We start from the raw sequence: 12,118 nt of genomic DNA on the forward strand, positions 1-12,118 counted from the left end.
TCATTAGCAAAGCGTTTCTACCTAAGGATGTTGATTTTAGACGGTCGCTTCCTGAGATGATGAAGGTTTGTGTAACAGCAACACATCATGATTAGCTGTTTGATAACATATTCAAGTCAAAAGCTAATGATATCCGAAGTTGCAGAGAGCAGTACATACGATTCTGATACACTGACGTAGCGGACCATGGATAACGCGCTCTTCATCTTCTTTCCTGAATCAGTTTTTTCATTCAAACATATATGGCTGAATTATTCCAGGGTCCTAGTGGGAGTGAGATACTGGAATAATTAGTTAATAATTAGTTTAGACTGGGACTAATTTGCATATTCGTGGTTCCTCGTACACTAAATGTGGTAGTTTCACAAATTATTGACTTCAGGGGACTTTAAAACTAAAACTCTTGAAAAATAAGAGTAATAAAATAGAAAATGTTCGATGAAAAATAGAAAATGATAGTTGGAAATGTTGCTTTGGCAACTAACTGAAATAAGTCATTTTAGTTTGACTACTAAATCTAAAAAATAAAAATACATTTGAGCTAATAGAAATACACAAAAATGATACGAACGTGGCAAAATTGCTAAAAATCAAAAACGTAAAATATCAAAATGAAAGCTAATTCAAATATCAAAATAAATAATAGTGTATAAATAGTGCTAAAAAAAGAGTATAATATACTTATAACAAGCTAAAGAGTATAATATAATTAATACATTTGCATGACTTATTGTTTAGTATCCTTCAGTGCAGAACTAAATATCCAGATCATATCTCATTGCGTGTTGTATAATCTGAAGTGATTGAGTGTTTGTGTGTTGAAGCGTCCCTGAGCAAGCGCTGGCTGTTACTGCTGTCTGCTGGAGCAGGAGAAATCTCCAGAACAGCCTGAGGCCGACGGCAACGGCTGGGTGGTGTGTCTCCTCGGAGGATCAGAGAAGGGCCTAAAATATATATCCTTAAACCAAAACGACTGACAATTAAACTGTAGGAAAAACAGCATTGTGCACTAAAGAATGAAGTGACATGAAATCTTAATAGATATGTGAAACATTTTCTTTAACCCTGCAAACGTTTAGAATTGAACTAGACAAGTACGTCCAGGGTCTCCAGGGCTGTTTGACTCTAGAGGTGAGGACCGTTTTTGCCACTGACAGTGGAAATAATCATGTTGAACCCTGCCAGTGTTTTGAAGTCCTGTCTGCTAGCACACCAGCTTTTTATATGCATTTGCTGTAAATCTTTTTGGCAACCTCTGGCTACAGATGCAGAATTTGGAGACCGAAGTCAGGCCCTACCTGAACCGCTGGTATGAAGAGTCAGTTATGCACATTCACAGAGTGGTTCAGCTGCTGCAGACGAACCTCGGCTACCTTCTGCATGCTGTAAGAAACCACTGCTGTCTAGATCAGATACGTTTCATAAAATCATAATTGAAAGCAATAATATACTGTATTATATGAAATGGAACTACTTCTCTGCTGCAGGCTTTGAGTCACAAGCTTTTCGAGGTCACAGGGGCAGATGAGAAGACAAAAGCAGATATAGCAAGGTAAGTGCAACAACATTATATTCAAAGCTGCTACATTTTTACAGTTGTAAATTACAACTTCGATTGATTGTCTTGTTAGATTTATCAAAGCAGCAAGCCTGCAGGGTCTAGTTCAGGAAGACAGCACTGCAGCCTCCCTCTGTAAGGCCATCTCAGAGGACTCTCACAGCAGCCTGATCATCGACTGCTCCACCAGCCCACCTACACTCACCAACAGAGGTCAGCAGCAGCACCATCACCTCTACTAAATGCACAGACTTCCAGAAATGTCTTCTTTGATAATGTTGTGTTGGTATCTCTGCAGTCAGTAACCGATTCTGCGATGACTGGATCCAGGCCTTCCTCAATGCTGCTGAGCGCTTTAACCCTTTCCTTCTCCGCCAAATCCTGGAGAACTTTAAACTTAAGGTTCATTTGCTTCTGATTAAGTTTTACTAGGTTAATACTAAAAATAGTAACCTAGTATCCAGACAATATATTTAACAGTTGTATGGCATTCACTGATCTGTGATGCTTACTTATTTTGCTTATATTAAATATACTTATATTTACTTATATATATTGTCACGGGAGGAGCACAAGACAGACACAGTGGGCGTGGCGTCAGGCTCGGAGAGGCTTTTATTAACAGAAATCATAAAATAACAGGGAATAAAAGTGGCCAAAGGGGGAAAGTGTCCAAAATAACAGGGAATCTGGTGTCCTCGTCGTGCTGCGGGGTATGTGTAGGTCGGGCAGTGTTCATGGAGGAAGGGTCCAGGTAAGGGGCGGAGTCCGGCGGCCGCACGCGCTCCCCTCCTTGGTCCGGGGCGCGAGGGCGGGGCGGCTTCCTCTAGCGGCCGCGTCTCTCTCGTTGGCCGCGGCGCTGGTAGGGGATGGACGGCCCGGCATCCTGGCCCGTCGGCCGTGTAAACGGTGCGGTCCCATCCGGATCGCGGTCCGGCAGCTCACGTCTTGGTGGCGCGGGAGTCCCTCAACGCACCCTTCCTGGACCCACGAGGACACCAGCGTGCATGCACGGGGAAGAGACCGGTCTCCTGAGGAGAGGCGCGTTGGGCTTTTAAACAGCGGCGGTAATGAGGCTCCACTTCCTTCAGGTGTGCCCCATCACACGCCGCCAGCCCTGACTCGTCCAGCGCCCCTCCTCTCACACACCCGCTCCAGTCGGGAGCCTGGTGAAGGGCGGCGATTTAGGACGGGGTGCCGGTGATAATCAGGGAGGAGGCAGCTGACTCGTCACATTCCCCCTCCCAAGCGACATCCCCGTCATCAGGGCGCCGCCCACACGGGAGTGCTACCATCCTCAACCAGGCTCCAAACGGTCGGAGTGGGCGGGCTTCCTCTCCGGGCGGTCCTCCCTCTCGCAGCGCACCAGAACAGGGACAGAGAAACCGGGTTTTAGTGACAGCCTCAACCAACCACAGGGTAAAATGACAATGGAAAAGTCACTTACCCCTTGTGTGGCTGGGAGGCTGTCCCCAGTTTTCCTCCGTCCCAGTCTGGGTTCTCACGAACGTTTGCAAGCGAGAGGGAGTGACGTCACCAGACGTTTCCCAACTGCGCTGTCTAGGCTCCGCCTGCCCGCATTCTCCACCAGTGTCACGGGAGGAGCACAAGACAGACACAGTGGGCGTGGCGTCAGGCCTCGGAGAGGCTTTTATTAACAGAAATCATAAAAATAACAGGGAATAAAAGTGGCCAAAGGGGGAAAGTGTCCAAAATAACAGGGAATCTGGTGTCCTCGTCGTGCTGCGGGGTATGTTGTAGGTCGGGCAGTGTTCATGGAGGAAGGGTCCAGGTAAGGGGCGGCAGTCCGGCGGCCGCACGCGCTCCCTCCTTGGTCCGGGGCGCGAGGGGCGGCGGCTTCCTCTAGCGGCCGCGTCTCTCTCCGTTGGCCGCAGGCGCTGGTAGGGGATGGACGGCCCGGCATCCTGGCCCGTCGGCCGTGTAAACGGGGTGCGGTTCCCATCCGGATCGCGGGTCCGGCAGCTCACGTCTTGGTGGCGCGGGAGTCCCTCAACGCACCCTTCCTGACCCACGAGGACACCAGCGTGCAATGCACGGGAGAAGAAGACCGGTCCTCCTGAGGAGAGGCGCGTTGGGCTTTTAAAACAGCGGCGGTAATGAAGGCTCCACTTCCTTCAGGTGTGCCCCATCACACCCGCCAGCCCTGACTCGTCCAGCGCCCCTCCTCTCACACACCCGCTCCAGTCGGGAGCCTGGTGAAGGGGCGATTTAGGACGGGGTGCCGGTGATAATCAGGGAGGAGGCAGCTGACTCGTCACATTCCCCCTCCCAAGCGACATCCCCGTCATCAGGGCGCCGCCCACACGGGAGTGCTACCATCCTCAACCAGGCTCCAAACGGTCGGAGTGGGCGGGGCTTCCTCTCCGGGCGGTCCTCCCTCTCGCAGCGCACCAGAACAGGGACAGAGAACCGGGTTTTAGTGACAGCCTCAACCAACCACAGGGTAAAATGACAATGGAAAAGTCACTTACCCCTTGTGTGGCTGGGAGGCTGTCCCCAGTTTTCCTCCGTCCCAGTCTGGGTTCTCACGAACGTTTGCAAGCGAGAGGGAGTGACGTCACCAGACGTTTCCCAACTGCGCTGTCTAGGCTCCGCCTGCCCGCATTCTCCACCAGTGTCACGGGAGGAGCACAAGACAGACACAGTGGGCGTGGCGTCAGGCCTCGGAGAGGCTTTTATTAACAGAAATCATAAAATAACAGGGAATAAAAGTGGCCAAAGGGGGAAAGTGTCCAAAATAACAGGGAATCTGGTGTCCTCGTCGTGCTGCGGGGTATGTGTAGGTCGGGCAGTGTTCATGGAGGAAGGGTCCAGGTAAGGGGCGGAGTCCGGCGGCCGCACGCGCTCCCCTCCTTGGTCCGGGGCGCGAGGGGCGGCGGCTTCCTCTAGCGGCCGCGTCTCTCTCGTTGGCCGCGGCGCTGGTAGGGGATGGACGGCCCGGCATCCTGGCCCGTCGGCCGTGTAAACGGGTGCGGTTCCCATCCGGATCGCGGGTCCGGCAGCTCACGTCTTGGTGGCGCGGGAGTCCCTCAACGCACCCCTTCCTGGACCACGAGGACACCAGCGTGCATGCACCGGGGAAGAGACCCGGTCTCCTGGAGAGAGGCGCGTTGGGCTTTTAAACAGCGGCGTAATGAGGCTCCAACTTCCTTCAGGTGTGCCCCATCCAACCGCGCCAGCCCCTGACTCGTCCAGCGCCCCTCCTCTCACACACCCGCTCCAGTCGGGAGCCTGGTGAAGGGCGGCGATTTAGGACGGGGTGCCGGTGATAATCAGGGAGGAGGCAGCTGACTCGTCACAATATATTATTATTTTTATTATTATTTATACATTTATTATAACATTTCTTGAAAAAGTTATGTTAACCTTGTTACAATGAAAATTTGAAATTCTTCATCATTTACATTTAACCCCATATTTTTCCAAACCTGTATGAATTTCTTTCTTTTGCTGAACACAAAGATAATATATTTTTTTAGAATGTCGATAACCAAACAGGTTTCATTCCCATTGACTTCTATAGTTTTTTTTGCTCCATGCAATGGAAGTCAATGGGAACAGATTAAAAATGGTGACATTCGGAAATGGCAAATCATAATTTTGACTGTCTTTAACGTGCACAATGATTCTCCATGCAGGCCATTCAGGACATGAACCACCTGAAGCGCTTCATCCGTCAGGCTGAAATGAGCCACTACGCTCTGTTCCACTGCTGTCTGTTCCTGCAGAGCTGTGGGAACGGGGACGTGCTGCTGCAGAACGCACGGGCCGAGCACAGCAGCCTTCCTGAGGCCTGTGGAGTCATAACTGTGCTGGAGGAGTTCCTCGGGGAACATGCACAGGGATCACTGTACTGACACCACAGGGATTCATAAACTCACCTATCTGAGAGCACCTAGGGAGCAGATGCCCAGAACTCCAGTTTAACACCCATAATCATAGCAGTGTGGTTTGACAAACTTGAATTAAAAACACTAAGTATAGCAGGGGGTATATCTTTGTGTGTAGTAGAGGTTGAAGATTATGCTGTGCTTAAAAATTCTAAACTAAATAGATCCTATGAAATAGACCAATGAAAAAAAACCTGTGTGATCAAACTTTATTTTAATAATTTTTCTCAGTAATGTGTATATATTAATACAATACTATTTATATGTGATTCTAGAATGAAGTCTCTATTGTGTAGCAGTCATTGTTTTGAAGATGTGATTTTTAAAACAGACAGTCCTTTACATTTATTGAAATTAATTAGGAAACTAGTCACATAATCATGAAGCTCTGCACAACCCAATAGCCTGTTAACAGTCTACTATACTCTACTGTACCATGACCTGCATGGCATATTTCTTTATATTTTAAATTCTTAATCATATCCTATTCTTTTATTCTTAATTCCTATAATAATAATTTATTTGATTTATGTTCTTGTTTGCTATTTCAGAATGTTTCTTACCAAAGATAAAATATCTGATAATGATAAAACTGGGTTGTAGCGGTTGAAAATCACAGAATTGGGAGAAAAATATCCCTTAAACGTATTTGATCCAGTTGTAAATGGTGATAATGTGTATTAGTATCATGATTTATGGTTTGACATGACCGTATTGTCAATAATTTGTTCCAGGAACATTTTATTTGTGTGAATTTGTAAGAATTAAAGAATGTTCAACACTGTGCATAGATTCGCTGTTAATACACCTAACCTTGATTCTTGAATTCATGTAAATAACATATTGTAAATTAACACAGGAAAAGTTGTGGGGCAGGTGTTATTTTAACAGGATTTCAGCAGATTTAGCATTAGACTTGGATAGAGGGCACAATAATTTATTACCAAGTTCAGTGTATCACAGGAGGACAACAGAATTGCAAACTGTAACATCTTCACCATAAACCTATTCCTTATATTTTGTTATACAATAGTCTGCACACGTCTACAATTATTGAATTTTACAGAAAGTCACCAGCCAAATAATGAAATGTATATATATAGGCAAATATCACTAAAGGAAATAACACTAAATAACAATATATTTTGTACTTCTATTAAATTGGTTATATGTACCTACAGTGTTAAAGTATGTAAAGTAAAAAGTCTTGAAAAAATATGATTTAACATACCAAGGTTAAATAAAACAACATTATAATCCATTTGCTGTATACACAACCACACAAAGGTTTTTAACATCATACATACTGTTTTATGAGGCACTAATGGAACAACATTAATATACAAATTCAAAACAAATCCAGATGGATCTTATTCTATACACATTTATATAATGTAGCTCTCTTTTAATGATACTTTATTTTCATTTATTTGGTATGGTTGAATATATTTGATAAACTCATCTTTTGGGAAACTTAATTGTGTTTTAAAGTATGGCAAGTATCACTCTGCAACCAATGTCAAAAGCTACCATTCCATGTAGAGAAAATCCTAGGTAGAAAGTCACATTCTCATTTGAATTTGGCAAGGATGCAGAAAAAAATGGAATGATTCTGATGTTGCTTTGATCAGACACCCGAACAAACAGATTTTCCATTTTTAGTGTATCCAGTATCTCATTTAAGCTCTTTTACAATGTCTGGGTTTCTCCACACTTATCCACCTTGCCACTTGAGGCATCTCTCACTGAGGGTTCCTTTGCAGAGAGCAGGTAAAGGACTATTGTAACGTTACCACCTCCAAGTTGGAAAATGTTCATCTGTCTCATTAATGGTGAAGCCTCCTCCTCTTGAACGATGTGAAAGAAAAAATCCTTTAAGAGCAGTAATATCAGTGATGTCCTCTGGTTGAATTTCAGCTGTTGAGCAACAAATGCATCCTCATTGAAACGGGTGTAAGCTACTTTCAAAAGGTCAATTTCAAAAGGTCAATTTCCTTCAGCAGGTTTTCAACAAAGCCTGTGATGTATGACTGTTCAAACTCTTCACTCATGAACACAAAAGTGAGTATCAACTCTGGTTTCTGCTGGCGATAGTTTGTGCATAACTCTGACTGTGCATAACGGCAAAGTTTTGCACATCCTTTCTGGATCAAGAGACCTTTTACAACAGAGAATGATGAAACACAGTACACCTACTCTGTTGTTTGACACAGGTATAGACACCCATCCAGATGACTATTGAGCTAATAGACTTGAACTGTAGCATCTACATGACTCATTGGCATACCAACACCACTGATTTGTTCAAGAACGTGAGCAAGTGATGGTGAGCAAGACACTTGGGCAAGGCTTGACCATTTCTTATTATTTAAGAATTAAATTAAAACAAGCTTCATGGACACCTCACTGCCTCAATCTTGCCTGAAGGGCCAATGCAGTGCAGAGTTTTCCTCCAACCCTGATCAAAGTCATCTGCCTGTGATTTTCTAATGATCCCAAAAACATTGATTAATTGGTTTGATTAAAATTTATTTTGAATTGTGACAAGACAAAAGACATGTTATTGACACTTCACTGTTTAGCTTAGATGATCGAGGACAGTTTGAAATTCCGCAACAATCAGTCATTGTTCTACAGTGATGACCATTTGAATGGAAAACGGATGTATGACAAACAAAATTAAGGATTACGGCAACAACAAACATTTATCATCATCCCAGTCTTGCTCAAATTGACCCATCACGGAGGAGCAGGTTTGACCCAGGCAGCAGATTCACTGTCCAAACAGGCTATCATGTCATTTAGAAGACCACCACTCTCAGGCCTCTCACTACTGCTGTGAGATTCTGCAAAAAATAAAACATGACCACTGGTTTGGTAAATACATTTCATTTTCAGGTACAAAATATAGCAAATGCGTTAAGATGACCTAGTTATTCCCCTGACACATAGAAATCCCATATTCTTTATGCCATGCTCACAGGAGTCAACACCAATATTGTAGGAATGACCAGTCATCCTGTAATTTTCAAGATCTTACCAATTGTGTGTTCAGTCAATTTTCTAATCACAGGGTTTGGGAAATCATAGATGCAATCAGCCACTTCTGTAAATGGAGAACAATTTCAGCACACTGGGCTAAATATATGAACTTTTACCGTGTAAATCTATAATGAGAGTCGGCAGAGACTTAGGCCCACCATGTTCTCCCACACTGGTTGACCATTGGGGAGTGTCATAAAGGGCTTCTTCAGCAACTGCAATTAATCATTAGAAATCTTCATCAGTCATTTTTGGAACAGATTAAAGCAATATACAATAATTTTACCAATGACTCAGTATTATACAGTGGGCAAGGCAAACATACATGAAGACATTTGAACTCAAAAATAAAGTTATTATACACACATTTTCGAGATGGTAAAACATCGTAGTCACAGTCCGTCAGTAAAAACTCCTCTGTGCTTTGCTCCATTTCATTGCCTGTGTGCAAACTGTCTTGTGTCTTATCAGCAACTGAGGACAAAAATTGTAAGAATGATTCTTGTAGGAATATACATCGATATCCATAAATGTATTTCAAATGTTCTTTTGCCTGGGAAGTTTCCCAAACACACGATTGACGAGGATGTTTATCTCCTAAAAGGATTAACTGGTTCCCCCCAAAATGAAGAATCTGTCCTATTTAAGTCCTTCCAAACCCATAAGACTTTCATTCATCTTCAAAACACAAATGATATTTTACTGAAACCTTAAGAGATTTCAGTACCTCCATTTAAAGTCCATTAGACCAAAACTTTTGAGAAACAAAGAGATTGTTATTGAACACTTATCGATATGACTGAATTGACTCGACACCACTGGATGAGAACAAAACATGAACTGAACTAAACAGGATGGTGGCACTATTGTTTTATTGTTTTCTGTAGAACTGCTTTACAGCTGAATCACTTCCTGCAACACTGACACTATACTGAACTGAATCAATACTGAACTAACAACATTGCTGCCTATTCTATTGATCTGAACTGACTTGAGATAAATAATGACACTATTGTCTTTTAGAGCTGCTTTTAGCAGAAGCTGAACTGTCCCCATGGCTTAGTTGGAAATGACTATTTCCTGTTAATCTCTGTAAAGCTGTTTTGACGCAATCTGTAGAATATTGTATAAAAAATGGCGACTTGGCCTGACAGTTCTGTTAATGGTATTACAGAAAACAATCAAAAGTCAACGGGAGGAAGAAGTGGAGAAAGTCGCATCCCAAATGTGGGACATACCAGTGAAGGACTCTTGATGGGTGCTGTTCACTGAAGTGCTGCTGGTCTCATTATTTGACTCTTCACTCCGGCTAGAAGGAATTTCAGGGTTGTTATCTGGCACCAGCTCCCTAATCTCAATAACACACAAAACACATTCAGAGCATTATAAATCTCATACAAAAACAACCACTGATGAGAAGTGTCATAAAGAGCAGTGGTACCCATCGATGATAGATCCAGATCTGTCTGGGCCATTGAGCAGCATGGCTTTCCACAGCTGGTCCATCCACTCCTGCCTGACATCAGCTGTGTCTGCAGCCTGACAGTACAAAGTTCACAGATGTTTATGGACATAAAGAGAGTATTCATAATTCTGTCTGTCACAACAAGCACAATCCATGTTCCTTTTTAAAAACTACTACGTCCTACGCCCTGCCTTAGTCTCAACAAAGTAACATTGTTCACATGTGGTTACTGGTAGACCACATCCTCAAACACAGATTACAGACACTCTCTTGACCATCATGAAAACTCGCCAGCATTTTCTTCTTCCCATTTTTCATTGTGATCTCAAATAGATAGCGATTGTTCTCCGATCTGCTGACCTCCCGCACAGACTGAACCTGTTTGGCCATGTGAAGAGAACATGTCATTAACACGAGAAGCACTTATTTGGCCTTCTAATGACCAGTTTAGCAGCATCCACACAATGAAACATTACAAACCGACTTTACCTCATATATGTAATACTGGCCCCTGAGGTCTAACTGTTGGAGTTCAAGAGAAACAGTGGATTAATCATAGCAACAACAGCTTTTGGCCGAATAACATTCAATTTTATTTTTAATCTAAAGCAAGGGTCCTCAACAGATGGGCCACCATTTTTTAAATCTTAAACATTGCAGAAAAATACAGTAATATCTTCATGCAAACTATGGCATAAGAAGTCCACAATGCACCATACAAATTTAAATATTAAATCAAACACTTGAATACTTACAGCACTTCCGTGTTTTTTAGTGTAGAAAAAAAGAGTTGTATTGTAAAGCCTGAACCAGTAAGTCACCCACCGAAGCCTCTGAGGAAAATACATTAAACCACTGAGCAAAGAGATCTCCTCAGGTGGACATATTATGTAGTAATTAGTATTGGGGGTAACTTGAGTTACGTAATCAGATTACTTTTTTTCCAAGTAACTTGTAAAGTAACGCATTACTTTTTAATTTATAATAAAATATCTTTATAATAGAGTTACTTTTCAAAAAATTAATGCCAGTTATTTTGTTTTACCATTTATTGACTGACACGTCTCCTGTCCCCATATTGGGCGAAATCGCAAGTACAGAGGCGTTGTGTGTGTGCTGTGTGAGCATGATGTAGTTCTAGACTAAACGTGAATATGCATTAATTCATCCCACTCGCAAAAAAACTGATTTAGTATTCATCAAAATGAATTAAAACAGAATATGACAAAAACTTGCAATAATTAACACACATGTATCTAATCTCATTTTATTTATTAATGTCTTTGCTGCTGACCTTTGATGAACCAGTTCAACCATACTAATAAGCAAAAATGACTTTAGATAAACTAACAATTGTGCTTCATTGTTATTTTATTGCTGAAAAGTGTTGAACCTTCTTCTCCTGTGTTCTACTGTACAGACATGAATTTACTTTTCCTTCAGCCTGAGGTTTATTCATTACATTTTTTGGGGTGTGAAAGGGCTGTACATTTGCTGTAAATAAAACTTCATATATTTAAAACAATGCTCACATTTAAAAAGTAACGCAAAATTAATATAACCCACTACCTTCCATTAAAAAGTAACGTAATTATTTACTATTTTAGAGAGTAATGCAATATTACAACGCAATACTTTTAAAAGTAACTTTCCCCAACACTGATAATAATTGTATAAATTCCGCAGTAAAAATGAGAAAAAGTATTCGGCAACAACTACTTTTTAAATCAAGTATTTGAAGCTTTCAGCAACAACTGTTTTGACACTGTCTAAAACTGAAATGATTCCTGAAAATAAGACATGAAACACTAGCAATATGTACATTATGTACATACCATTTTGTCTTTCCGTTTCTTCAGAAAGCCCTGGCAGAGCGGAGCCGGCACTACTCCTCTAGTCGACATGCTCATGCTCGGTGTATGCTGAAAGTGTTCATACTTTACAATAAACATAAATCAACATCATAACTTCCCCCTGAAACTGTCACATCCTCCCTTCTGATCTTTGTATAATAAAGAGATGCTGTTCTTTGTCAAATGCCAAAATATGGGGGAGGTTCTTTTTAATTTTCTTAGCAGTTCTCAATTTAATTTATTTAGAACTAAATGATTTCCTCTTATTGCAAAAACTCAAAAAATGGAC

General features: G+C 42.3%; 2 protein-coding genes across 2 annotated transcripts in view; one reads left to right on the plus strand and one right to left on the minus strand.

Annotated features, from left to right (window-relative positions):
- LOC113053956 (protein Njmu-R1-like) overlaps positions 1–6,060 on the plus strand; it is a 7,707-nt gene extending 1,647 nt beyond the window's left edge. Inside the window, exons 2-7 of the mRNA XM_026219128.1 lie at positions 1,042–1,131; positions 1,266–1,385; positions 1,488–1,552; positions 1,632–1,771; positions 1,857–1,960; positions 5,218–6,060. Of these exons, the coding sequence (XP_026074913.1) occupies positions 1,042–1,131; positions 1,266–1,385; positions 1,488–1,552; positions 1,632–1,771; positions 1,857–1,960; positions 5,218–5,436 (738 nt within the window). The 3' untranslated portion in view covers positions 5,437–6,060. The remainder of the gene's footprint in view (positions 1–1,041; positions 1,132–1,265; positions 1,386–1,487; positions 1,553–1,631; positions 1,772–1,856; positions 1,961–5,217) is intronic.
- Positions 6,061–7,981: 1,921 nt separating this feature from the next.
- LOC113047144 (uncharacterized) lies at positions 7,982–12,095 on the minus strand. Its single transcript, XM_026208427.1, has 10 exons — positions 11,812–12,095; positions 10,732–10,809; positions 10,466–10,498; positions 10,268–10,354; positions 9,953–10,050; positions 9,750–9,859; positions 8,878–8,985; positions 8,670–8,726; positions 8,510–8,575; positions 7,982–8,315 (listed from the first exon to the last, which is right to left on the minus strand). The coding sequence occupies exons 1-10, from the start codon at positions 11,926–11,928 to the stop codon at positions 8,209–8,211; spliced, it is 861 nt and encodes a 286-aa protein (XP_026064212.1). The 5' UTR covers positions 11,929–12,095; the 3' UTR covers positions 7,982–8,208.
- Between the last annotated feature and the right edge of the window lie 23 nt (positions 12,096–12,118).

The sequence above is a fragment of the Carassius auratus genome, chromosome 3, assembly GCF_003368295.1.
Source record: "Carassius auratus strain Wakin chromosome 3, ASM336829v1, whole genome shotgun sequence".
NCBI classification, from domain to species: Eukaryota; Metazoa; Chordata; class Actinopteri; order Cypriniformes; family Cyprinidae; genus Carassius; species Carassius auratus.